Source organism: Sinocyclocheilus anshuiensis, unplaced genomic scaffold, assembly GCF_001515605.1.
Source record: "Sinocyclocheilus anshuiensis isolate Anshui unplaced genomic scaffold, SAMN03320099.WGS_v1.1 scaffold445, whole genome shotgun sequence".
In the NCBI taxonomy this organism is placed as follows: domain Eukaryota; kingdom Metazoa; phylum Chordata; class Actinopteri; order Cypriniformes; family Cyprinidae; genus Sinocyclocheilus; species Sinocyclocheilus anshuiensis.
Genome location: NW_015540852.1, coordinates 55560 through 80667, shown reverse-complemented (window position 1 = coordinate 80667; position 25108 = coordinate 55560). Strand labels below are relative to the sequence as shown.

At 41.9% G+C, this 25108-nt stretch overlaps 2 protein-coding genes across 6 annotated transcripts in view; one reads left to right on the top strand and one right to left on the bottom strand.

Annotated features, from left to right (window-relative positions):
* Nucleotides 1–17430, bottom strand: part of zfc3h1 (zinc finger C3H1-type containing) — a 23131-nt gene extending 5701 nt beyond the window's left edge. For 3 of the 4 annotated variants that reach the window (XR_001634162.1, XM_016485207.1, XM_016485210.1), the window contains exons 1-23: nt 16887–17430; nt 14745–15101; nt 14538–14611; nt 13238–13514; nt 12954–13162; nt 12751–12871; nt 12594–12655; nt 11836–12063; nt 11600–11761; nt 11373–11510; nt 10474–10589; nt 10214–10339; nt 9343–9517; nt 9083–9214; nt 8459–9004; nt 8271–8380; nt 7140–7271; nt 6938–7059; nt 6760–6861; nt 6563–6685; nt 6301–6478; nt 2924–3110; nt 2656–2844 (exon numbers count right to left, since the gene is read on the bottom strand). Coding sequence is in view for 3 of the 4 variants with exons in the window: in XM_016485207.1 (XP_016340693.1) it covers nt 2656–2844; nt 2924–3110; nt 6301–6478; nt 6563–6685; nt 6760–6861; nt 6938–7059; nt 7140–7271; nt 8271–8380; nt 8459–9004; nt 9083–9214; nt 9343–9517; nt 10214–10339; nt 10474–10589; nt 11373–11510; nt 11600–11761; nt 11836–12063; nt 12594–12655; nt 12751–12871; nt 12954–13162; nt 13238–13514; nt 14538–14611; nt 14745–15101; nt 16887–17289 (4269 nt within the window). In the remaining variant the exon portion in view is untranslated. The remainder of the gene's footprint in view (nt 1–2655; nt 2845–2923; nt 3111–6300; nt 6479–6562; nt 6686–6759; nt 6862–6937; nt 7060–7139; nt 7272–8270; nt 8381–8458; nt 9005–9082; nt 9215–9342; nt 9518–10213; nt 10340–10473; nt 10590–11372; nt 11511–11599; nt 11762–11835; nt 12064–12593; nt 12656–12750; nt 12872–12953; nt 13163–13237; nt 13515–14537; nt 14612–14744; nt 15102–16886) is intronic. The other variant, XM_016485209.1, reaches the window with a different exon arrangement.
* Nucleotides 17431–17959: 529 nt separating this feature from the next.
* znf276 (zinc finger protein 276) overlaps nt 17960–25108 on the top strand; it is a 14454-nt gene continuing 7305 nt past the window's right edge. Inside the window, exons 1-7 of one of the 2 annotated variants that reach the window (XM_016485205.1) lie at nt 17960–18349; nt 21741–22011; nt 22315–22361; nt 22434–22790; nt 23940–24024; nt 24143–24226; nt 24460–24564. In XM_016485205.1, coding sequence (XP_016340691.1) covers nt 18268–18349; nt 21741–22011; nt 22315–22361; nt 22434–22790; nt 23940–24024; nt 24143–24226; nt 24460–24564 — 1031 coding nt within the window. In that variant the 5' untranslated portion in view covers nt 17960–18267. Of the gene's footprint in view, nt 18350–18369; nt 18551–21740; nt 22012–22314; nt 22362–22433; nt 22791–23939; nt 24025–24142; nt 24227–24459; nt 24565–25108 lie in introns of those variants that run through there. The other variant, XM_016485206.1, reaches the window with a different exon arrangement.

Genomic DNA, 25108 nt, shown 5'->3' with positions numbered 1-25108 from the left:
ATTTTCACTGGAGGAAACAGCTGTGGTGTGAGGAGGGGTGAACGCAGCGAAAACTTTACAGTAGATGGGAAACCGATTGCTCCCTCGGCCTTTTGTAAACTGTATTTATGACAAAGAACTGCACAGATACAGATAAACACTCACCTTGTGTCCTCTGTTTCTGTTCGAGTCCGCTCGCGCTGCGCCGCCGCGGTCTGTGGATTGAAGAGCGCGCTGCAAGACGGGGGGGAGGCAAAGTCTGCCGCCGTTTTCATATTAAATTTAAAGAGGACTGACTCTGAGGAGATCATGAATGTGTGTACATTTTATGGAGCTAATCGCTATAGCCCCGCTAAAAATGGCCTAGCGACGCCCATGCTTCTTACATCCATTTCAGAGAACCAGGACAAATATCTCAATCGATTGCTCAGGCATTTAAGTGGCACCGAAATGAGGCACCGAAATCTGCATTCTGATGCGGTTCTAGTACATACCGGTTACATAGGTATATTGGCACCGGGTTTCGTTACCCAACCCTACCCCCGGTCTAGACTCTAGCGGATATCCATCATCAGATCAGTGTAATTTTAGTAACATTTATATACTTTTATATTATTTATTAATATTTTGAATTGCTTTTATTTTTATATTTTTAGTTTATTTTCTTTTGTTCATTTTTAATACGCCTATATGGGTTTCATATTTTAATTGTTTTAGCTTCAATAATTTTAGTACTTTAAAAGAAAAACTAAATGAAAATGAGAAATGTTGCCTTAGCAACTAACTGAAATGTGTGTTCATTAGGTTTTCAGTTTTCAATAAGTTTGATAATGTTTTTTGCTGTTGATTTACTCATCCTCAGGTCATAATGAACCCTATTCGCAAGGAATTAGTATGATCTGGGGACCTCGTGTGATTTAGAAATTACCCCCCACATCTGAGTTTCGTGTGGCGCATTCGCACGGGATAAGCGAAGCCTGTGATTTTACTCAAACTTACTGACTTATCTCCCGGATCTGAATGTGCCATGCTGCTATACATGTCATACATCTAATCATTCTTTTTGTTTTCGCTCTTCTGATGGTTTTCAGCTTTCTCTTTTTGCAAATTGTGTTCGGTATCGGTGTATAGTGACAGGGGCGGTTCTTAACCATTTTTAAGTGGGCTTCAGCCCCCCTAAAACTATCTGAACGATTGGGCCAGTGCTGCTTCCTCAAAGTTTATCATTCCCATGTGTTTTAAGGCTTGTCAGTTTAAACGTTTAAGTGATTTTAAGCTATTCAAGCACAAGTCAGAGATCGTCTCCGTGCGTGCACACAAGGAAGCAGTCTCTCAGACAGCAAGCAAATACCAAATTGAGTTATTTTTCAGGTCTTGAGAAAATTGGCGCAACATTATCTCTGAATGGCTGTCTTGATGAGTATCGACGTAAAAACAGATGGTTACGTCTTAAGTGAACATAAATAGTTAAGAAAATATCGGATGTGCATTAACGGACCCGTACATTTTTTTTAGGCTATGTTAATAATATTAATCAAACAATAAAAGAAAAAGAGAGAATCACTCGCTGCTCTTAACTAAGTAACTGTAGCTTTAATGGATATTTGTGTATATTTACTTAATACAATTTAGGTAATTTGTTATATCTAATGGTCTGTCTGAGGGCTCAGCCCGCCTGTGGATGAAGTCCTAGAACCGCCCCTGTATAGCGATATGACCCAGCACCCAAAATACTATCAAACACTCCAACGCAGCTCCATTCTTCATGAAAGATGGATAAAAAGGCGCACAGAAAACAAAAACCTCGAAAAATGATATACGACCCGCCAAATGCAGGCCAAATCACAGAGATGCCGATTCGCACGGGACTAATATTATCACAGGACCTCGGTGTTTGGCGAAATATGGTAGGTCATTTGCGGGGGAATTTTTACTTTACAAATTACAGACATGGTCGATTCGCATGGGATTAAGATCACAGACAACCTCCGCAATTATTACAAATGACTGGAGGTCACCAGGTAATACTAATCCCGTGCGAATAGGGCTCAAGATGTAGGTGACTTTCTTCCTTCAGTAAAACTGTAAAGAATATTTTTAGATGAAACCGTGGTTCTTTTTGATTCATAAAATACAAATCAGCAGCTGCCCATTGTTGAGAATGAGGCTCTGGATTACAAGTAATCACGTTGTAAATAATGTTCAGTCTCTTTCAAAGACTGATTGTTTCACTTTTTTTTTTATGAATCACCAGTGACCATGGTTTCAGCTAAAAATCTTCTTTTCTGTTCTAATGAAGAAATAAAGTCACCTACATTAACAGCAAATTTTCATTTGTGGGTGAACTATCCCTTTAATTTGATTTAAATGAGATTTTATTTTTAAATCAAATTTTTATATTTTACCTCCGTTTTATTTCAATTTTATTTTTTAGTTTTTCCTTTTATTTTTAGTAGTTTTAACGAAAACTGGATCAGATATAAATCAGAACATCTGTAAATGAGCATTTTTTGTGATTAGTAAAAATCACATTTCACAAAAGATAAAGTGAAAACAGCATATTTTTAAAGTACTAAAAACTATAAAGCAGTGGACTATCCAAAACAAAAAGTCCAGTTTTGACTGAAACGGTGTTCATCTGCTAGTGTAATATGTATATGTAGATTAGACTGGTACCTTGAGTATGCTGAGAGCGTTGTGCTGACGGCCTGTGAACACACTGAGCTGAACTCTGAACAGCACTGACTCCAGCAGCTGAAACGACTGCACATCCGACCGGACGTCATGTGACGCCTCCAGCAGGTGTGAAACCAGACGCCCACACACATAATCCTTCCCCTCGAAACCGCTCTCAACGCTCATGCACTGAAAGACAGACACAGACCACAGCTCTTCAGCTGCTCAGACGCGTGGCGCTTAAACATGCCACTGTCTTTCCACTCACAGTCCACCAGACGTCATAGTGCGGCGCGTGCTCCACGGCCATCTCACACATCTCCTGAACCTCTTCTCTGCTGCCGCGCCGCGAGAACAGCGTCAGATAGTGACACCACACCTCAGTGTCCTCGCGGTTGTCCTCCAGTGCACGGGACAGCGTGTTCAGCGCCGCGTCCAGACACTCTGCCACAGAGCTGCACACACAGAAGAGAGCGATGCTGCTGCTTACTGAAGCCAAATACAGTGCTACGTGCTGTCTTTCTCTGTTGCTGAAAGGTTAATTAATTTGTTTGTCTTTTCTCGTCTAGTCTATTGTAACGCCCTTCTTATTGGAGTCTCAAAATCTTGTATTAACAAACTTCAACATTTACAAAATTCAGCAGCCAGAACTCTTTCAGGGGCCAGGGCTGTTGATCATATAACTCCGGTTTTGGAATTGTTGCATTGGCTCCTGGTTAGATTCCGTATTGATTTTAAAGTTCTCATGTTAACAGACAAGGCACTGCGTGGTCTGGCTCCTCAGTACTTGGCTGAGTTTTAATTCCCTATACACCTAGTGGTAATTTGCGATCTTCTCAGAGTGGTCTTTTAGTCGTTCTTAAAACATGGCTGCGTTCTGGGGGTGATCGGGCAGTTTCATATTTTGCCCCCAAATTGTGGATTCTCTCCCGGCTGACATCAGGGAAGCAACTTCGTTAGGCATTTTTAAATCTCGTCTTAAAACTTTTTATTTTTGTCTTGCTTTTAACTGATTGTTATTCTGTATTTTTGTGTATTACTTTGGATTGTTGTGTTTGCTTGTGTTGTAAAGCGCTTTGAGAAAATACTCTTTTAAAGGCGCTATACTAAATAAAATGTATTATTATTATTATTATTACTACACACACACACACCTGCTGCATTCAACGGAACTGCCACGGAAACAAAGAAACAATGACAGAAATATATCTGTGGCCTCACTTTTGCACAATAAGAATATGAACTAAATGTATTTTATCGTTGTCATTTTAAGGCAGGTCAGAACTAGAACTACAGCGAAATAAAAGAGAAGTCGCGATGAGGCTTTGAGTGATTATCAAATCACAGAAGCTGTATTTAATGAAGTAAATCTGTGCGCTCCAGAGTGAAGCACGGCACTGGTTTTCACATGCATGCAGCTCATGATCTGCTGTGTGATCTGTATCTGGATGCACATTGAAAAGACGAGTGGGAATGTTATCCGATCGGTGTGTCCTGGTCCAGAGGTAGTCGAGGATGCATTGTGATTGGATCTCAGTATACTGTAAGCGCAATCTAGCCAGGTCATCGTCATATAAATCCCCATCCACTCCTCTCTGATGACCGTCAGGAAATAATGCACGGATGCAGCTTTGACAAGAAATCAAACTTATGTGAGTTTGACAATAAACCTCAATATTTCCGACTGTTTATTTAGACGACTTACATGATAGCATTATGTGAACGAGGCGACTGTCAGTGCTGCTGGTGTAAATCACAGTCACGAGATCTACACGACGAGCTGCAATCTAGCTCAACTTATAGCCAGAGGAATAATCTGAATACACTTTAATGTTTATACTGTTTCAGCATGTTCATTATAAATAATCGCCCATCTTCTCGTAATATGACAACATTTTTCTTCATTTTATTATACAGATTAACGTTGAGAATTAAACTTTGTAGGTTTAGATTAAGTAGCCTATTTGTACATGAACAATCCTGTGCTGTATGGCCACTGCCACTGATTCAGGCTGAAGAGAAGGTTGTTTTATGCTACTAGACTATTTGCAGCTTCCACCTTGAACGTGTGTAAGATAATGCTTCGTTATTTATACATCATAACGTTAATATTACGACTTCTAGGCTATCTGCCCATGAGTGTGTCTGCGCGGCTCTGAATGAACTCCTTAAACTCCTCCTGAAGAAACGGCAACTAAACTCTAAAAATTCACAGCGTTTTATTATAATAGTGTTCTCATTATAATTATGTATATGACAGTCCCAGTCATAGTTATTAATATTCTGCATTGTTGTTTGTCCTGCTCGCGCTGCGCTGAGATAATCACCGTAGTACTACAATGAAGCGCTTTACTGCAGCGCAACTCAACCAAATGCATCTTATACGAGATAAATAATATATACACAATATATATAAACCAGCTGAAATGTTTTGAAATCCCTTGTACCCTACCTGATCGAAAAAATCCAGTCTTTCACTCTGCCTGTGTCAATTTGAGTCTTGCTAAAGATTTTTGATCTTTGATAAAGATCTTGATAAAGTCACGGATTATGGAAAGTGAAACTTAAATCTATAGGGGTGGTGTTTTATGTGAAATCAGACATGAGCACCCCCATATAGGCAAAATGGCATGATCATAACACCCCGCGAATATTCGACTGTGAGACTGGTAGTCGAATCAGGCTCCTCCTATCGAAGCATCGAATCATCAACGATTCGGGGTCACCCCTACTCCAGACCTGACTTAAATATTGTGCAGGAAACAGAAGTCTTATCAGTTATTCAGATACAGAAGCCACTTGCACACTGTGCCCAGACTGGCTCGACTGGATCACAAAGAGCACATGTTAATGTCAAGCGTAAATGCAGCCAGTGTCTCAGAGTGGATCACTTTGTCAGGAAATGCAGAGCCTGCGTTTGGGTGGAGCAGGAAGTGCGGTGAGCTGCTTATAATGTGCATTTGAGAACATAGCATGGCCACCAGCGCCAACCACTTTACCAGATATCTGAAGCATTTAAAACCGGCTGCCAGCAGAGATTTACTTTGCGGTTTACAAACCCAAAGAAAAGCTCAACCGTTTAACAATTACATTCCAACCAAAATATTAGTCTTGTAATTTTACAGATGCACTATAAACTTATTTTTAAGAGTTTTGTTTTACAGTTCAATAGTATTATTACAATATATTTCTTATTTTGTTTCATATTTGTATTAAATAATAATTTTTTAATTTTTATAACACATTAATGCAGTCCATTTGGAAAGATGTTTGTCTTTATGTTCCTGAAAGAGGTTTAAGTTGGTTCTTGTAAAAAGTATTTCTGTGTGTTTTCCCCAAATCGAAATAAAATAAAACACTGCCACAAATTTTATTTCCCGAAATCGTGCAGCCCTACTGAGAACAACAGTGTAAACTGGAAAGTGGACAAAGCTAATCAAAAAGACAAATACTATAAAAAATAAAATAAGTATAAATCTCAGTTTCGAAAAATTGACCCTTATGACTGGTTTTGTGGTCCAGGGTCACATATATAAAATTGAGTATTAATATAAGTATTATAGAGAGAGAGTATTAGTGAGTTTAATGCATTCGTCTCATTTTTTTAAAGGGATAATTCCACTGATCTGTGTGATATTGACTCACGTGTCTTTCTGGTTGAGGTATTTGAAGGCCAGTTTGATCCACAGCTGCACGTCGCTGGGACTCTCCAGCACACTGGTCTCCAGGTTACTGATGTCATCCGTCTCGCTGTCGAAGTATCTCTTATCGTCCTGCGTGACACACACATCAGCCGATGACCAGCGCTCCTGGACGCGCCCGTCTGTCACACAGGAGAGATATTAATACTACTGATCTACAGTATAAGGGGTGCTGTGATGTCATGATACGGTGTAAGGCGACTGACTGTGACAGACGGGGACAGTCACGTCCACAGGGTTGAGGTCTTCATCTTCCGGAACGTGCGTTTTCACTTTCTGAGCTTCCGGTCTCCATTTCCTCTGGGATTTATTCGTGGTGAAGGGAGGAACTGACAGAAAGGATGGACGGTCAGCTGCGGCGCAAACTTAACTCATCAAATACAGACGTGACACGAGCACTCACTGTGTCTCAATCTCTCGTTGACTTTGCTCACGAGCAGAACAGCCTTCTGGTCCGTCCCCATCCGGTCCTTATTGGGCCCAAACAGTTTCTTCATATATTTCTCTGTGAACAGGAGAGTCAAGGCTCATGATGTAGTGTTTTACTGATCATGCAGAGTCGTCCTGTGACGTGACGTTACCTGTGGCACTGCTGATGTCACCGGTGCTGCTGGTGTCCGCGCAGCCAATCAGAGGCAGGCTGTAGGACAGGACGTCCTGAAACAGCTGGCTCTCTGTGAGGCTGCAGTCCCTCATGTGCTGCCTGAAACACACAGATCGCTTCAGCCAAAGAGTAAACACACAGTAAAACCTCAAACAGCGGTGGTGTCCGCCCACACATACCATGTGCAATCGTCATCGTTACACGTGCCGGTCAGATCGAAGCGACAGAAGCGCTTCTTTGGCTCGATGGTGTTGCTGAAGGTGACGGAGCGGAGGGAAAGCTTCTCTTTGGTCCGGTAATACGGGCTGAACCTGAACATGTGCGGGATTGAACTGTGAGAACACAGCAAGCAGACTGAGAGCGCTAAAACACTATTAACACGTGTAATGCTCAAAGTATACTTCAGCTTTAACATGAACTTTAGCATATGCCTTTCAAAATATCCTGCAATGGATAGTGTGTGAGAACACTGGCACTCTAGACGATTTCATTCAAAAACCATAACCTCTAGAGAGAAGCATTGTGCTAAACATATGCACTATTACATATTTACTGTATTTTTAATTAAACGGTTGGCTTTATTACTTACTGTGTTTGAATAAATCTGTCATGAAAACAAGTTATTACAGCCACTGTTTAAGTGTTTGTATTTCAGCAAGGAATTAGAGTAGAAACAAAAGATGTCATAACCTTATGTACAATTCAATGTTTGTACAACTTGTTGATTGTTAAACAAACATCATTACGTGAAATGTATTTTGGGCTTCAGTTTTCAGCTAAATGAAACCTTCAATGTTGATTTCAGTAAACACTAAAAAAATAAAATAAATAGATATGTGACCCTGGACCACAAAACCAGTCATATGGGTCAATTTTATGAAACTGAATAAATAAGCTTTCCACTGATGTATGGTTTGTTAGGATAGGACAATATTTGGCTGAGATACAACTATTTGAAAATCTGGAATCTGAGGGTGCAAAAAAATCAAAATATTGAGAAAATCTCCTTTAAAGTTGTCCAAATGAAGTTCTTAGCAATGCATATTACTAATCAAAAATTAAGTTGATATATTTACAGTAGGATATTTACTAAATATCTTCATGGAACATGATCTTTACTTAATATCCTAATGATTTTTGGCATAAAAGAAAAATTTTGACTTTTGACCCATACAATGTATTGTTGGCTATTGCTACAAATATACCCCAGCGACTTAAGACGTGGTCCAGGGTCACATATATAGATAGACAGAATTTGGTGCATGACTAGTAAAAACTGAAGAATACTCTGGGCTTATACTGGGCCAGACCTGTATGATTTGAAGACTAGTAAAGGACTGTGATACGGTCCAAACGGTTCTGGTTTTGGCTCCGCTCGGCTCTGATGAGCTGCCATTGGATCAAAGTCCACCTGCACGACCTGCACGAGACACACAATGAAAGAGAAGGAAACACTTTGATGCTGATGCCACAGAGAGCACTATCTTGAGGAGCGTACCTTCCCGGGAGCCCAGCTGAGCGAGCGCATCTCCTCCTGCAGGAGCTCAGGGAGCCCGGCACACAGCTGGTACCGCTGCCGCAGATCCTCCACGTTCAGCCCCAGCAGCAGCTCTGGCAGACCGGCTGTGCTGCAGGACGCTTTGGCCTGTTTGAGGGGCATGGGTGAAGCAGCGGGCGTCTCCAGATGGCACAGCTTGGGTTTGGTGAAGGAGCCGGACTCTCGGAACGACCGCCGACGGTTACGGGGCGTCACTGAGGCGGGAGTCTGCTGCTGCTGCTCGTCCTCCTCGGCCTCCACGTCCTCGCTGGACAGTGCCAGCTTGTCCTGGGTCAGGTCATGAAGCGAGGGCTGCGGGAACGGGTAGAGTGTGCTGGGCATCTGTGGGGCGGCGGGCCGCGGCTCGGCTTGCCGTAACGCCTGGGCCTCTTTGAGCTTCTGAATCTTGAGGGCGTATTCTGACTCCAGCTGCTGCAGGCGCTTCTTCTGCGCGATGAGCTCTGCGTAATGCACATCGGAGCGATCCACACGCCGCACCTTCACCGGCTGCGAAGAGTAACACATCAGTTCCACCGTTAGAGAACGACACTCGCTCACTCACTCACTCATCTGTGCAGCTCTTACGGAGTAGATGGCGGCAGATGCATTGCGTTTGAGCACGGCAGGAGCTGCAGCGGCCTGCGCCTGAACCAGATCTCTCTCCAGCTTCACCGACTGCTGCTTCTTCACGCTCACACGGTGCTGGACTCTTTGAACCTGCAGGCCAACACACCAGAGGTCACCCAAGAGGCCAAATCCCTCATTGAACGCAAAAAAACAAAAAACAAATCCGTCCCGCTAGCACTGTGAATTTTAGTGAAGACCCATGATTCAGCCCAGCTCACCTGCTCCTGCAGCTTCTTCAGCAACACTCTGTTGGCACTCACAATCTTCTCTGACGCCAGCAGCTGCTCCTTGAGTCGGGTCACCTTCCCCTCGGCTGCTTTCAGAGACTCTTTCTTCTTCATTTCCTGCTGCAGGAGCTGCTTCAGCAGAGCCTCGTCTTTACACAGTTGCATTCTGCACAGGAAGCACACTCATCAGCATGAGTGCTTATCAAATATACTTTACATACATCAACCCAGTTTCATGAAGAGTTTAAGACCAAGTAAAGAAAACTTTAGGAATAAATTAAAGGGATGTCAATATTTTCTCTAAATGTAGAAGTCAAGGGAGCACAATGAGCTGTATTAGCAACACTTCAAAGTCTGAAAATACAACTCCTGATCTCCATTACTTTTTTTTTTTGTTAACAACTGTTTACTGAATTTTTTTCTGGTAATATAAAACAAAAAGAAACTGCAAATTTGAAACCCACCCCAACCCATCCCACCCCTGGTAGACTTCGAAAAATAAAATATAATGTAGACCTTAAAAAAAATAAAATAAATAATAATAATAGTGATAGCAAAAACATAATAATAACTGATCTCCATTACTTTTAAATTCATTTTAGGCAGGACTAGCTAGAATCTGAAAATAACTTCTGATCACGCTGCAAAAAAAGTGATGTACTTCCTTAATATCTTTGTCTTGTTTTCCAGTGCAAATGTCTGAAGATTCTTAAATCAAGCTACATTTACTGGAGAAACAAAATGACAAGTCTTGTTTTCTGTGAAATTGCTCAAAAAAGAGTCTATGATTAAAAACAACAAATATCCACCAATGTTTTTTTAAACCCGCAGGAACCCAGCCAGCTCATGTGTGGACGCTCACTTGTGCTGATTCAGCTTCTCTTGCAGATCTGCTGCTCTTCCCAGGATGTCCAGGTCAGAGTCCGAGCCCGCGGGAGAGGGGACGCCCCCCACAAACTCCAGCCGGCCCGATCTCTGCTTCTCCAGACTGCAGCACATCACAGGAGTGATTAGCAGCGCGGCACGACTTCAGTCATGTGATTCATTCCTCAAATATTTCTCCACATGCCAAACACTGAATCCGGTCACTGAGACTGAAAGTGAATACGTGAGCGAACACACCTGGCCATGTCGTCTCTGAACAGCCGATACTCCATCTTCTTGGCATCAGGAAGTGCTTCTGCACTCTTCACTGGGTTGTTCTCCTTCTCTGAAACTGAATGCTTCGGTTTGGCTGCCTGAGAGCAAAATAACACCAAAAACAGCTGAAAACGTGGCAAAAACTGATCACTCAAATGAGTTGGTTCTGTTTAGTGAATCAAGCACAGGCAGCACACAATGAACTGGAAGACTACACATTTTTTTACTTAACCTATTATTTCTGTCTTTGTTTTCAGGCATGTTAGAATAAATTGAGCTAAACAATGTGTAAAACCTGTATGCCGTCTTTAGAGTATATTCTTAAATCTTGTAGAGACCTGTAACATTATCTCTAGAAAACCGAGACTTTACACTTTCAAAGTGACTCAAAATGACGAAGCAAGTCAAACATTATATTTGAAAAACATTCATTTGATACTCATGATAAGACACTCATTATGTCACGGCAATTCTTATATTACATTATTGTTAAGTGTTGAATTTCCTGTCTACCTCCATGTATCTGCCCATTTTATCGCTCTAGGGAATTGAGTACAATGGCTGGAATATACTAGACAACATTTGAAGTGGATCAAAACCTTTCATCAAAGTTGTCCTAAAACCAAAATGCGCTGTTGTCTTAGGACAACTTTGATTAACTTTTTTGATCCACTTCAAATGTTGACTACTGTACACAACATGACTTCAGCACAGATTTTTGTCTGGTCAAGTTGACACTAGTTGCAGAAAGTCAGAGCCAGTCTGCAGATTTGAGTCGACAGATTCCATAGAAAATCATGTAGTGTATGATGGTCCTGGTCTCTTCCATCCAGTCGGAGAACATCGTACAGTGTATTGCAGCCTGACGTTCACACACGCACCTCTACTGTCCTCCGAGCTTCTTTAATCATGGACTCCAGTCCTCCAAACACACTCTGAGCGGGGCCGCAGCTCTCGTCGTCAGAGTCGCTGTCGTCAGACGCGTTCAGACGCACCACCACACTCTTGTGTCGCGGCAGCTGTAACAAACACAAGGAAAACGCACACATAAAAGCCTTAGTGTTGGCATGTGCGTAATGACTCCAGATTGTGAACCTGCGTCCCTCACCACAAACGGGGCTTTGGGGGCAGGCTGTGCCCGTATGAACTTGAGTGCCCGAGCGTGAGAGATGACAGTGTTGAGACTGACGGCCGTGAGGTTGTTCCTGGTGTTCGGCAGAGCCGTGGGTCTGAGAGCGGGAGAGGGTGGCCCACTGCTGCTGGACGCGTCCTACAGAGACAGAGCAGCTCGTCACACCTGACGCGTACGGTTCAGCAGAAACACCTTACTCTGATGTGCCTTACCTCTGCCTTTACAGCTCGTTTGCTGGCCAAGGACTTGAGCAGCTCTTCTCTCAGCAGCATCTCCTCTTCCTCCTCCTCGTCAGCAAACGGCGGCTTCGGCGGCTGCTCCGCTTCATCGGGGGGCGGCAGCGGAGGCAGAGGAGGAGGAGGAGTCAACCGCACAAGCTCCATCTGCTGCAGGTAGTGCTGCCCCACACCCTGACATATGAGCACAGGATGACATTTCCACTATAGGAATAAAGCACAAGCTTCTGTGTTTGAAAACAGCCGAAGATAGAGGTGACTTATGCAGCAAAGCACACATCTGTCAGTCAGAGTCAGACTGATTAAACTTCACTTTGTCTCATGGGCTGATTAAAACACCTCTGATTGGACAGTGCATTCATTCACTCAACAGATCGTCTGTCTGCGATTGAATATGATACTCGATACAAAAACCTTTTAGTTAACAGATGCAGCAAACACTTTTCACAGTTAATTTCAGCGGCTGCAAACATAAATTGGATTAAAGTACACTGATGCCCTATGATGTTTTTGATGCCCTCTGTACTAAACGTGATTCATTCTTAAAATAAAATAGCTCTCCTGATTCAGTATTTTTAAAGCAATATTATAGAGAGAGGACTTGTATTTTAACAGGAAGCAACGGTTTGGTCGTCAGTTTATGATTGTCACATATTAAGCACCTATCTTTTTCTGGTGATCTCAGCTGGCGTTTCATCTCCACACCATGTGACTGATGTCTGGGTTAAACGTACCTGTCTGAGAGGTGTGGATTCCAGAGGAAACACAGGCAGCGCGTCGTGTGTCGGAGACGTGGCTGCAAACAATCATCGACATTCACGGTTACAGTCAGAAAAGTGAAATTCAGCAGTGCTCCTGACGAGACACGTGTGCGTCACTCGTCTCCTGTACCTGGCGAGTTGGTTTCGCTGTCCGTATCCATAGCCACCTCATCGTAGTTATCGTACTGGTAGAGATTCCCCGATGTGTCCAGACTCTGCTTGACCAGTTTCCTCTGATCAGCATCTGCAGACTGTAAGAAAGCACGTCACATCATAATCAATCAGACTCTGCTGAGCTCCAGACCATCCTATCACTGGACTGGACTGTCTGACCTTGCTGCGGGAGCGATGTCTGGAGCCCACCAGCTTCATGAAGCGGTTGTACTGTTCGTCCTGATTGGACAGGTCTCTGATCTTCCGAATCTCGTCCTCTCTCTTCCTCCTCTCCTCCTCTTCCTCTTGCTTGCTCCTCTGCTCCTCCTGCTGCCTCTGCTGCTGCAGTTTCCAGGTGCGCAGCTGCTGTTTCCTCCAGGCCTGCTTGGCTGCAATCGACAGACACATGCAGTAGTGCGGAGTGACAGATGTGATCGGTGTGTCAGCGTGAGTGTGTGTCTTACTCAGGTGGGCCGGTTTCCTCGCTCTGCTCTTGTCCGGAGCAGGTTTGGCAGGTCTCGCTCTCTCCTGCAGCCTGCACACAGCGTTCCCTCTGTTTCCGCTCATCTTGTTCCTGTCGCACGGAGCCTCGCTCTTGTCCTGAGGCGCTTTAACAGCTTTGGTGATCTTCTCCTTGCTCTCCTTCAGCACCTGCTGCTCCTTCTGCTGCCACCTCCTGCTGGCCGACTGCAGAGCCAGGAGACGCAGCTGCAGCTCCGACAGGTCGTCCTCATCCTCCTTCTACAGGACGAGGGAAGACAAGCACGCAACCTCCTTCAACTGCACTTCTGACCACTCCTCAAGCTCGTTCACTCAACCCTCTTACTACAGGTTCCCTTCGACTTATGTGAAAAATGAGTTTATCTGCACCTATGAACCGACATTTGATGCTGAACTAGCTCATTTATGTTCATCTGCAACCAGATCAAGATCAGTTTGTTCATACTAAAGGTGTATTTTTTATAGAGGGCAGTATGGACAGCAGACGGGGAAAGGTGTGGTGGGGGGGGGGGATGATCTAAAGTTGATCATCATCCCATTTGACATCATTTCTAGCAGGGCTGTTCTGATGTCTTCAGTCTGAAGAAACAATCAATCATTTATTTTGGGACTGTGCTTATTGTAAAGTGTTCTAGGTTGACTTTTCCAATTTTGTTAAAAAATATTTATATCCAAACTTCTGTATAACCCCCAAAATTGTGTTTTTTGGTTACTCTTTGAATCTAGACACTTCTCAATAAATGTACATTTTTAAAGAAAACACCTTCCTTTTTTTGTTTTTAGGAAAGACTTAGTGTATGTAAACTCTTTAAGAAATTCCAATAATTCTATTGCATGTAAAAGCCCTTCATGGTTCATATACGCTAACATAATATGCTTTGGATTAGGCTAATGTATGTAACCCTCATTGTTTTTTGTCTGTATTCTGTCTTTGTATTATTTTCTTTTTCTGCATAATAATAATAATAATAAAAAAGGGCTGTTCTGATACCACTTTTTTTCCCCCCAGAACGTGCACAATGCCAATATCTGTACTTTCAGTGCATTTGTATTTAAGTTTTGGGTAGAGAAATTAAAAGAATATAATTCACATTAGTTAGATTTAAAACATGTTTAGTAAATAAGTGTTTCCTATTGTACTTCTCATGCTTAATTATGTCTACTAAAGTGTACTGTATGAGCATTATCATCATATGATCTTGTTATCATATTCTATCCAACTATTTAACTATAGACTTTTGTGTTTGGGGTCCTATTTTGTACCTTGTGGACGACTGGGGTCTCGTCACTCACTGCAGAGATGTTGAGGTCTGATTCGGACTCCTCATCCTTTACAGCTGATAGAAAATAAAAGATGGGACTGTCGTCATTATAATAATAATAAAGGAGTGTGTTCAAGAGCCTACTCGCTTTCATGCTGGTATCAAGAGCTGTGAAAGTTCACAACATGAAGTGTGAGATCTGTGGTACCGTCATCCTGACTGGCGTCCTTCTCCCCTCCGTCTCCGTCCTGTGCGCTTCTGCTGTTGAGAGCGTCTCGATCGCTGGGTGTCAGCAGCTTCTGTCTGAGCGGCCTGATGTTGAACGCCTGAAACACTTTCTTCTCCTCCTTCACAGCAGAGACGGGCTCCTCGGGCGGCGGGACGGGGTCAGCGGGAGGCTCGTCCTCCTCTTTCAGGGCCATCCGCTCCTCCTTCCGGATGCATTCGAGCTCCAGCTGGATCTGTTTGTACTTCAGCAGCAGATCCTCGAAGCTCTCGTCCATGGTCTCGGCTTTAGGGACGCTGGTCACCACCCTCCGCGTCTGACACCTGCTGCCTGCTTTCTCTGAGAACCAGTGGTTAAGAAGCACTCGGACTGCAGAACACTGCACACGAATCTATGCAAAGTTTTTAAACGGCTGCATTAATAGGATAGAAAATGAATATTCGGTCATCATTTACTCATCCTCATTTTGCTCCAAACCAACGCGTCTTTTTTTTCAGTGGAACACAAGAAAGATCATTTAATTTATTTTTCTCTATACACCGTTTCCCAACCAGTGTACTGCATTTTAAATGATAGAAGGCACTGCCGGTTTGGAGAAGACAACAAAATTAAATAAATAAATAAAGAGTTTCAAATCATTGCACTACAAATAATCCTCATCCGTCACAACATTTTCCTTCATGTTCTACTTCCAGACGTCAGCAGAATACCATAACATTAAAGCAATAAGCCCCGCGAAGCCGTGGTTTACAGTGAAATTTATAACAGCTAAGGGGCGTTGTTAGGTATGACGCGAAGCAGAGTTAGCTGTTATAAATTCTCTGTAAACCACGGCTTCAAGGGGCTTATTGCTTTTATAACACGGTTATTCCATATATGTAGTTAGGTTTCACAGAATAAAACAGAGCAAATAAAGTGTAATGATATTAATAAAAACAGTATTCTTCCACCAAACAATGTAGCTCCTCAGAATCAGTTGTGGTTGCAACAAAATGGTTGCCGAGTAACACACAGAAGTAAACAAAAGGTGTATGTTTGTAGAGTAATTTACAACAGCTTCGAACGCGGCTCAACCAATCAGAATCAAGGACCGGAACTCTCAGTTTTATAATTGGTATTTTAATGTGACATAGAAATAAGAAATAATAAGAAAATCAGGAGAGCTGTTTAGTCACTGCATTTTTCCTTTGCATTATTTTCTCTTTTCCTTTGTCTTCTATATATATCTACTACCACGCATTTGTGGTCTGCTGTCTCGATTTAATATGCAATAAATCCCATTAATAATTCACTGAATGCACTATGAATCTCTCATCTTTCTCCTCAAATCCTCACGCCTCTTTCCAGGTTTGTTTTCACACGGATTCTTTGAAATGTAATTTTCTCCTCTTTTCACTTCTAATCCCTAGCAGTCGTGTTCACTGTAATGTTTCTAAAGCAGGGAAAACTGACTGAAAAAAAATACAAATAACTCACAACGATGAGCTCATTAACGTACACACGGCGGTTAACAGGACAGAGCATATTTACATATCAAAGTCTTCAAAGGGAGAACGCGGCTCAACCAATCAGAATCAAGGACCGGAACTCTCAGTTTTATAATTGGTATTTTAATGTGACATAGAAATAAGAAATAATAAGAAAATCAGGAGAGCTGTTTAGTCACTGCATTTTTCCTTTGCATTATTTTCTCTTTTCCTTTGTCTTCTGCCTTAATAAAAAAAAAAATAAAAAATAAACACACGGCGGTTAACAGGACAGAGCATATTTACATATCAAAGTCTTCAAAGTACAGTAGCACAATCAACTGGATGATTGAACACATCGGGAAGAATGGTGAGAAAAACCAAGTCATGACACTAGTTTTTGTGTGTGTAAGCACACTGCAGCAGTATAAGTGAACTCCAGTAAATATAAAAATAAATGATGTACGTATAAACTATTAAAGTAAATACAGTAGTCAAATGCATTCATCTTCGTATCACGACAGCGCATTATTGTGGTACCAGAGATATCAGACTGTAATATACCATGGTATTCTCACACGGTTTTACCGCGGTTCTGGGTTTTTACTATAGTACTCGTGCAGGTGAGTGTGTCGCGGCTCGGGTAAGTTAAGGATACGTTTCCTGCTCGGCGAGTCGGTTCTGCAGCCGTGATTCTCCGCGAATCGCTCCGTCCAGTCTCGCGTCCAGTCTGACGCTCTGTGTGCGCGATATCTGAAGCGGCCCAGCGCGCCGTGACTGCGCTCCCAGAAGCCGGAGCGCGGCGCTGAGTCGAACGCCTGCCGGAGGCCGGAGGGGAAGGGCGGATGAACAGCTCTCAGCGGCACCGGGGCGCTGTTGTTGAGCATGGGTCCCGGTAAACGCGCTCTCTTGTTCATCATGGGTCGACTGGGGCGGGCGCGTCGCGGAGGCCGCGCGTTCTGCCGCCGCCTCTGCGGCTCGTCGTCGAAGATTTCCCCGTCTTCCAGCTCACCCTCCTCTTTAGGAGACGGACAGCCCGAACTCACCTCCATTACTGACATTTACTGATAACTGGATGCGCTTACTTACAGCTCATGCTGATAATTAGGATTCAATAGCTCGCATCGCTCAAAGAAGCGTCAAACGCTCGACTAAGCAGCTTTCAGTGGAACATCACCACTCTGAGTATCGCGAGATTTCACGCACTTCCCGTCTCAAACCCCTAGATATGATAGGGAAGTTATTTTTGAGGTTTGTTGGGTCAAAGGACAGTACAGCCAGAGTGCACAAAACATCTGTTATGAATCAAACATTACATTCGTTCATTTTCATTATTGCAATGCAAATGAAAATCTTTCCAAAATAAGAGACTTGTACAAACATATAACAGGATCAGTGTTGTTATTAACTAAAAACCTCAACTAGTTTTCGTTATATGAAATAAAATATAAATATTATATGGAAAAAAACAACAACGTAAACTTAAAAAACAAAAACAAATGTTGACTTGACAACTACGTTAAACAAAGCAAGCCTAAATCCAAGTACTCAAATTATTAAAAATCAAAGCCAAATAGAAACATGAAAACTATAAATAAAATATATTAAAAAAATTTAAATAGGCCTGATAAATTAAAATGAAAATATAAAAAAAACGAAATAATAAAAAATATTAATGAATACTAGAACCATATATAAATCATACAAAAATAGCGGTGTTTTAGATGAATAGAGATGGAAAAATCATCCAACTGTATCTGCAGTTCTCTTGGCGGTCACCAGCTGTGCTGTGGCGCTGCTCTCGCGCAGTGACGTCACATCCGCTACTCCTGTTGACACCAGAGCGCTTCCGGTCGTGTAATGCACCGTCGTGTTTTCATGAAATATTTGATCATATCGTATTTGTGCATCTGTAAGTGATATTAATCGAAGAAGACTCTAAATAAGTCCCGCGTGCGGTGAGGCGCTGATGAGTTGACTGACGTGTGTAAATCCTAATCAGATCAGATATTGATGAAGTAGCCTATTGATCAGAGAAGATGATGAAGAGAGCGGCGCGGCACGCGCGGAGGGGCAGAGCGAGCAAACGCGCGAAGACGGACGAACTCGCGCCGGACACCGGTGAGGAGATGGTGCCATCACGCACTCGAAGCTGTAACTTCACAGTGCGCTGCTTTTCTCTCTGACTGCTGTCTGCGGCTCTCTGTGATGACTGCAGGAGAATGTGCTGCTGCTCCGGGGTTTGATTCCCATGCGACACAGTGACCGCTTGAGTGGAGAGTAGCTGGTTTTGGATAAATGTGTGTGAAATGTGCAGCACAGGTAGATTTATTTAACACAGCTTGTCTCCTGGTCCTCTGAGTGAACAGCAAACCTTTGACTGAAGTGTCATTCTGTTTAATTCAGCATGAAGTTACACAAAGCGTCGTCTTAAATATCGACGAAATTCTTAACGATCAATTATCGATCGTCGATTAATCATGCCCATCCCTATCTTAAATACATTTAGTCAAATGAGTGGGAGAAGCAGCTTCGTCCCATGTGTGTGTGTTTTTTTACTCAGCTCTACTGAGTAGTCTTTCATCAGATTTATTGTAGTTCCGAATGAATCTGAACAGTTAGTCCTTTCAGCTCCAATCCCAATCACACACACCTGAACTAACATTAGGCCTGTCGAGATAATTAAATTACCGTCTAATCGCGATTATTTTATCAAACCGCTGTTGTTTCAGACAACCGCGATTATTGTGCTTTTTATAGGGCACAAGGGGGAGTCATACACCGAAAGAAACAGAAGAGCACCAGTTTGCTTTTCATGCACTGTATAGCCTATATCAGTGGTTCTCAAACCTCTCCATGAAGTACCCCCAGCACTGCACGTCTCCACTAATGAGCTGATGAGTTGAATCAGGTGTGATAGATGGAGACATACAAAATGTGCAGGGCTGGGGGTACTTCATGGAGAGGTTTGAGAGCCACTGGCCTATATCATCTGAAGCCATTCCATATCTTAATGTGAGGGACAGAATTATATTTACATTGTTACATTTAAGTTTACGTAGACTACACCACTGCCCTCAGGTTGTTCCAGACCTGCATGGGTTTGTTTCTTCTGTTGAACTCAGAAGAAGATATTTTGAAGAATGTTGGTAACCAAGCAGTTTCTGGTCCCCACTGACTTCCATAGCATTTTGTTAAAGGGGTCATATGATGCAATTTCAAGTTTTCTGAACATTAAAGCATGTCAACATATTCTGTTACACAAAATAATGATCTTTAAAAAAGCGTCATATGACCCCTTTAAGGGATGCATGATATTGGATTTTGGCCGATATCCGATATTTTTCAAATCATTTTGGCCGATAACTGATTTCTATAAATTTATTTCTTGTGTCTGTGAACCGGTTCATTGTCGTGATGCGCACCATTCACGGAGACTGCATGAGGAAAGCACATCCAAAAATGACGGAGTAGCCTATTCTAAGTTCTTTCCACAGGAAAAAATAAATGCGTGAGATTGCGCGGGCGCCTCCATATCATATAGTAAGCGCGATAATACGCCCACAAATACTTGAAATGCACATATATAGCGATTTTATAATTCATATAAAAAGAATAATAATAATACCCGTTTTGGTCATATTTACTATTAATTGCCCAGCTCCCCATCAATGATCTAGTGCAGAGATATATAGTTCTAAACTGAATGTGCAAGAGAAGCATTAGCCTACTTCTAATTTGGCCAAAGAAAACTTGTTAAAATCAAAAATTTTCTATATTAATTTGTGCATTCTTCAATTGTTTATTAAAAGTGCAAAAAGTCATAAACAAAAATCTAAAAAAAATCAATATTTTACTTTTTCGGGCAGCATTTTGTGTACGGTTCTAATTTCAAATTTGGTTTTCAGGATGGCATTTAAAAATACAACAACCCTTCTTTTTTAATGTTTTTCCTCATGGTTAAAAAAGGAAAAACGAATGGACGGAAGAGTATAGGCTACACGGACCTGGAAACAGTAGGCTATTGCATGTTTTATTTGTGCGCATAAACGAAAATAGGCCTATGTATATCAAGTCTTTATTTTTTATTTATTTTTATTTTCGTTTGTTTTGTAAATACATAATGAAATAGGCCTAGTTTAGGGCTGTGCAATATATCGAAATATCGTAAATGTACATATCGCAATATGCATATCGCTACGGCTTGCAATATTTGGGGCCATGAACAAAAGACAGAGAGAAAATCACTCACTGCTCTTACCTAAATAACTTTTGTAGCTTAAATAAGAATCAGTGCATATTGAATTCATAGAGTAAATACTAAGCAGTGTTGTATTTTTCCTCATGTTAAAATGATTACACTAATGTTAAAATGACATTTTTATGTAATGCTTGAGTAAAACACTACCGTTCACTTTCAGAAGTTGTTGTAGGGGTGCTTTCTTATTAGAATCAGAATCAGAATGAGCTTTATTCACCACTTAAGTGTGCGCAAACACACAGAATTTGTTGTGGTTTTACAGGAACTCTTGGTACATGCATACATACAAATAACCATATATATATGACACAAGATAGTTATAGAAGTTCACAGAACTGTAAATCTGTTTCATCTGAGCATGTGGCACTTTAAGCATTATCGTATCGCATATCGAATATCGCATTATTTAATGAGTTATCGCATATCGCATTTTTCTTTAATATCGCACAGCCCTAGCCTAGTTTTTGTTTTTTGTTTTCGTTTAATTGGCCTAATTGAATGAATATGGCTACTAACAATTAAGTGACTGCGACTATTTAATGTGATTTGGTTTGCCGTTTGAATTTTACCTTATTACTTCAACTGTATTGTTACGTCAACTGGTGACGTCATCGCATATAATTAAATGTCTAATATTTTAAAAACCGAAGCAGCCCAAACCTGCACAAACGAAGCACAAACAAACGAGACTATTTGGGGTATGTATGTATGTTGGGGGGCTGAGTGACCTCAGAATGACCTATAAATATTATTTTAATATCTAAAAAACCAAAGCAGCACAAACGAAAATTTTTACAGCACAAACAATTGAGACTCTTTTGCAGACATTTTGCGTTGGGTGGGAGGCCAACTTCACGGAGGTGAACTTGCAGGGCTCTCACAGTGTGGTGTCACGCTGTCAATACTCGAATTATTTTAGTATTAAATTCTTTCTTAGTAAGTTTTTGAAATTCTGTTAGTTTTAATAACACATACTAATATAACATATACTGTTGTCATAAAAGTAGTTAGTTGTGTTATGTGTAGCATTTAAATTAAAAACCTAAATTTAACCTCCAGCAAGAAATATTTTATTAAAAATTAAGTTGAAGTTACTGCTCACTGTGTTTACTATGTTTTGAAAATGGCTTCTATGAGTAAAAGCGCTCCACACTTTCCTGTAATTGAATTGGCTCATGACAGGATGGTTGATCGCCCTCGCAGCCGCCCAGTGGTTAAATGTTGACCTTTGACCTCCCTCTGCCCTCACAGGCCGGATGAGCACTGGCTTCTGTCGACTCTGTCATGGGAAGTTTTCCACGCGGCGGCTGCGGCAGGCGTTTGCGCAGCTGCAGGGCGAGTCCTGCGCCGTGTACCCGCTCTTCTGCACAGACTTCCAGCAGCTCTTAGGAATTCCCATGAACAGAGACCCCAGTCTGTCCCAGTTCATTTGCAACAACTGCCACGCTCAGTTCTACAAGTGCCACAGCATCCTGCTGGACTTCAGGAACAGAGTCAACCTGACGCCCGTCTCCAGAGACAGGTTAGCGGCGCGCCACATCCTCATGACGCCGTCATATCTCACCCCAAAATCCACAGAGGTTATTTTCCACAACAGTTCTGTCCTGTAATATACGAGTCAGTCATTGTAATGGAGTGCAGAATTTACATTTAAAGCCACCATCCAGCAGAGTTGAGCTCCAATCCAGTATAAACTCCATGATGTAAACAATAATGCAGAATTTTCTTTTGATTATGGTGTGAAATATGAGCCGTACATGTTCATGTCATTCATCCAGCCATCACCCGTGAGACCATAGTTAAACAATCATGTTGTCTCCCACAGGAACAGCACTGAATGCTCGTCGTCACAGGAAGACATCACTTTATTCCGTAAGTACATGTTCGTAGGCGTGTGTTAGTTTTGGCTGTGTGTTCTTGTCTTATTTGTCTGGTCTTTGGTAGGGTCACACATCACATCAGATAGACGGTGTCTGCACGGTCTGGTGTCGTGGGCTCACAGTCACGCGGAGGGCTGCCATTCCTGCCCTGATCTGCAGGAGGTGCTGGAGGGCCAGTGTCGAGGGGCTCTGAAGGTGATGTGGGGATGTGTGGACGGTCACACTTATGTGATGGACACCAACGGCGACCAGGCCAGATCAAACGCTGGACCGGAAACCACTAAAACTCAATGTGATGACAGAGCAAAAGCAAACAAAGATGACCACCAATCAGCATCGAGAACTAACAGCGTCCACACGGTGAGATCAGGTGAAGCTGCTGCACCTCAGAATCACAGCAGTGATGTGGGCCGAACACAAGGTGAGGTGACAAGAAACACAGCTTTCTGTTGAGTCGTCTTCATTAGCTGCAATTAAAAATCAAACATACAGCATATTCCATGTCATCTGGACAAAAAAAATTCAAATGAGCTGGTTACTGGTGTAAATCAGTCTGATTAATTTATTTTCTGTAATCATATGCACCAAGTTTTGAATTATAATGTATTTTTGTTTTTCTTGTTTTTGAAAAATAAATGTACTTTATTTCACCAAGGATGTTTTAATTGATCAGGAATTACAGTTATTGGTAAATTTACTAATGACGTTCTAACTTCACTTTAATTTATATAGCACTTCACACAATCTACTTTTTCTTCTCTTAAGAAACAGCGTGAACAGAGACATTGATAGTTTGGCAAGTTCACAAAATACCGGTAAACCCAGTGAATTAGAAATGACATTTGAACACGTTTTCTTCATCCACCTAGATGAGGAGAAGCAGTTTCAGTATCTGTCTCATTTGACAACTTTGTACAACCATCAAGACAGGTTAACATCTTATATTTAGAGATTGTAAGTTCAATAATTAAGCGTTCTGTTTTAACAGAATTCAGTAGACGGACGTTGAAAGCCATCCACTCTATGATATTGTTAATACAATCTGTCAACTTTGAAAATTTGTACGTATCATTGGCATAACAATGAAAACATCTTCCATGTTTCCTGATAAATTAAGGAGAAAAGCAGAGGACCTAACACTGAGCCTTGTGGCACACCATACTTAACATGTAATTGATATGACATTTCTACATTAATGTAAATTGTTACTGCTCATATAAATATGACCTAAACAATGCTTATGCCAGCTGACAAATGCCAATGCAATTCTCCAGCCTATGCAAGAGATTGTTATGATCTGTGGTTTCAAAGGCAGCACTATGATCCAGTCGTTTGTTAACCTGTAGTCCTGTCAGTCAGTTTATTAAGATAAGGTTCTCACAGACCTTATGATTGAACTGGCAAGCAGCAGTGTGCAAAGAACACAACAACTTCCTAGAGTTTCCGTTGTTATTCCAATTGCACAATGACATGCTAAATTATATATATATATATATGCAACTTTTCTCAGTATTTTCTGAGATTGCATTGCAGTATCTTCTACATGTAATGAGTGTCGTTCATATTTCAGACATGCAGTCCTGTGAGGAGCCGGCCAATTCAGTAGCACCACTGCTGATGGACGGAGATGATGCGGACAGTGATCTCTCAGACAGGTACTTCATACACATTAAACTCCCAGATACCCATGAACAATGCAAGAAAACCTATAAGATCTGTTAGTGAAGCAGAAGATGACATTCTGAGTCACATCAGTGTTTAATGTTTGTTCAGGAATGTGTTGAGTGATGAGGAGTGTGAGGAAAGGAGGAAGAGCGGCTCATCTGAAGACAGCTCAGATCTGAACACTGACAAGCGGTAAAATAAACATAAGCTCAGATTCTTCTAGAGTTCAGCCACCAAAGTAGCTCCATAACCCACAAATGAAGATCTAAAATGGACTGAACTTAAGAAGTGTGCAGGATCATGATACCAGAATTAACTTGTGTGCACAGGATAGGTCTTATGTATTCATGTGCATATGATTTTCTGTTTCTCAAGAAAGTCAGCAGATATATCAGGAAAAATTAAAAGATCTCACATTCTTTCAGTTGTCTCAGTTCTTCAAAGAAGAAAGAGGCTAAGACACTGGAACCCAAAACCAGGAGGAAACCTGGACCCAAGCCTGGCTGGAAGAACAACATCAAGGCAGAGCGGTGAATTGACCTTTAATATCATTTTCATACCACAGTCTGTCTGAATTAGGGGTCGACCGATTATCGGCGCCGATATTAAGCATTTTTATGATTATCGGTATCGGTCATTTTCAAAACCGATTCGCCGATAAAATAACTTAATTTTGAAACGCGCTATTTGGCTCTGATGCAGCCTGTCAGAACTCACCACTCTGTGGCCTAAAGCAGTCTCCGCCCACCGCCCATCTGATTTGTTGGGAGTCATGAGTCCACCAATCAATGCGGAATTCACTCTCACTCCAAAAGCGCTTGCTAACTGCAGCTGCTTCAGTGATCACGCACCAGTTGTCTCTCAAAGGTAAGGCTGCAGCAGACGTTGCTTAAGTTGCAATAGATCCCAATCCACTAACGTTACACTGAAGTTGCAAAACACCTCAATATTATCTATGATTTCCACGATGCAGAAAACGCGGACGGAATCGCGGAATACAGTCATATAAATGGAATTTACTGTATGAATTTACTGACGCGGAATGTCACGGAATTTGTCAAAGTTTGGATGAAT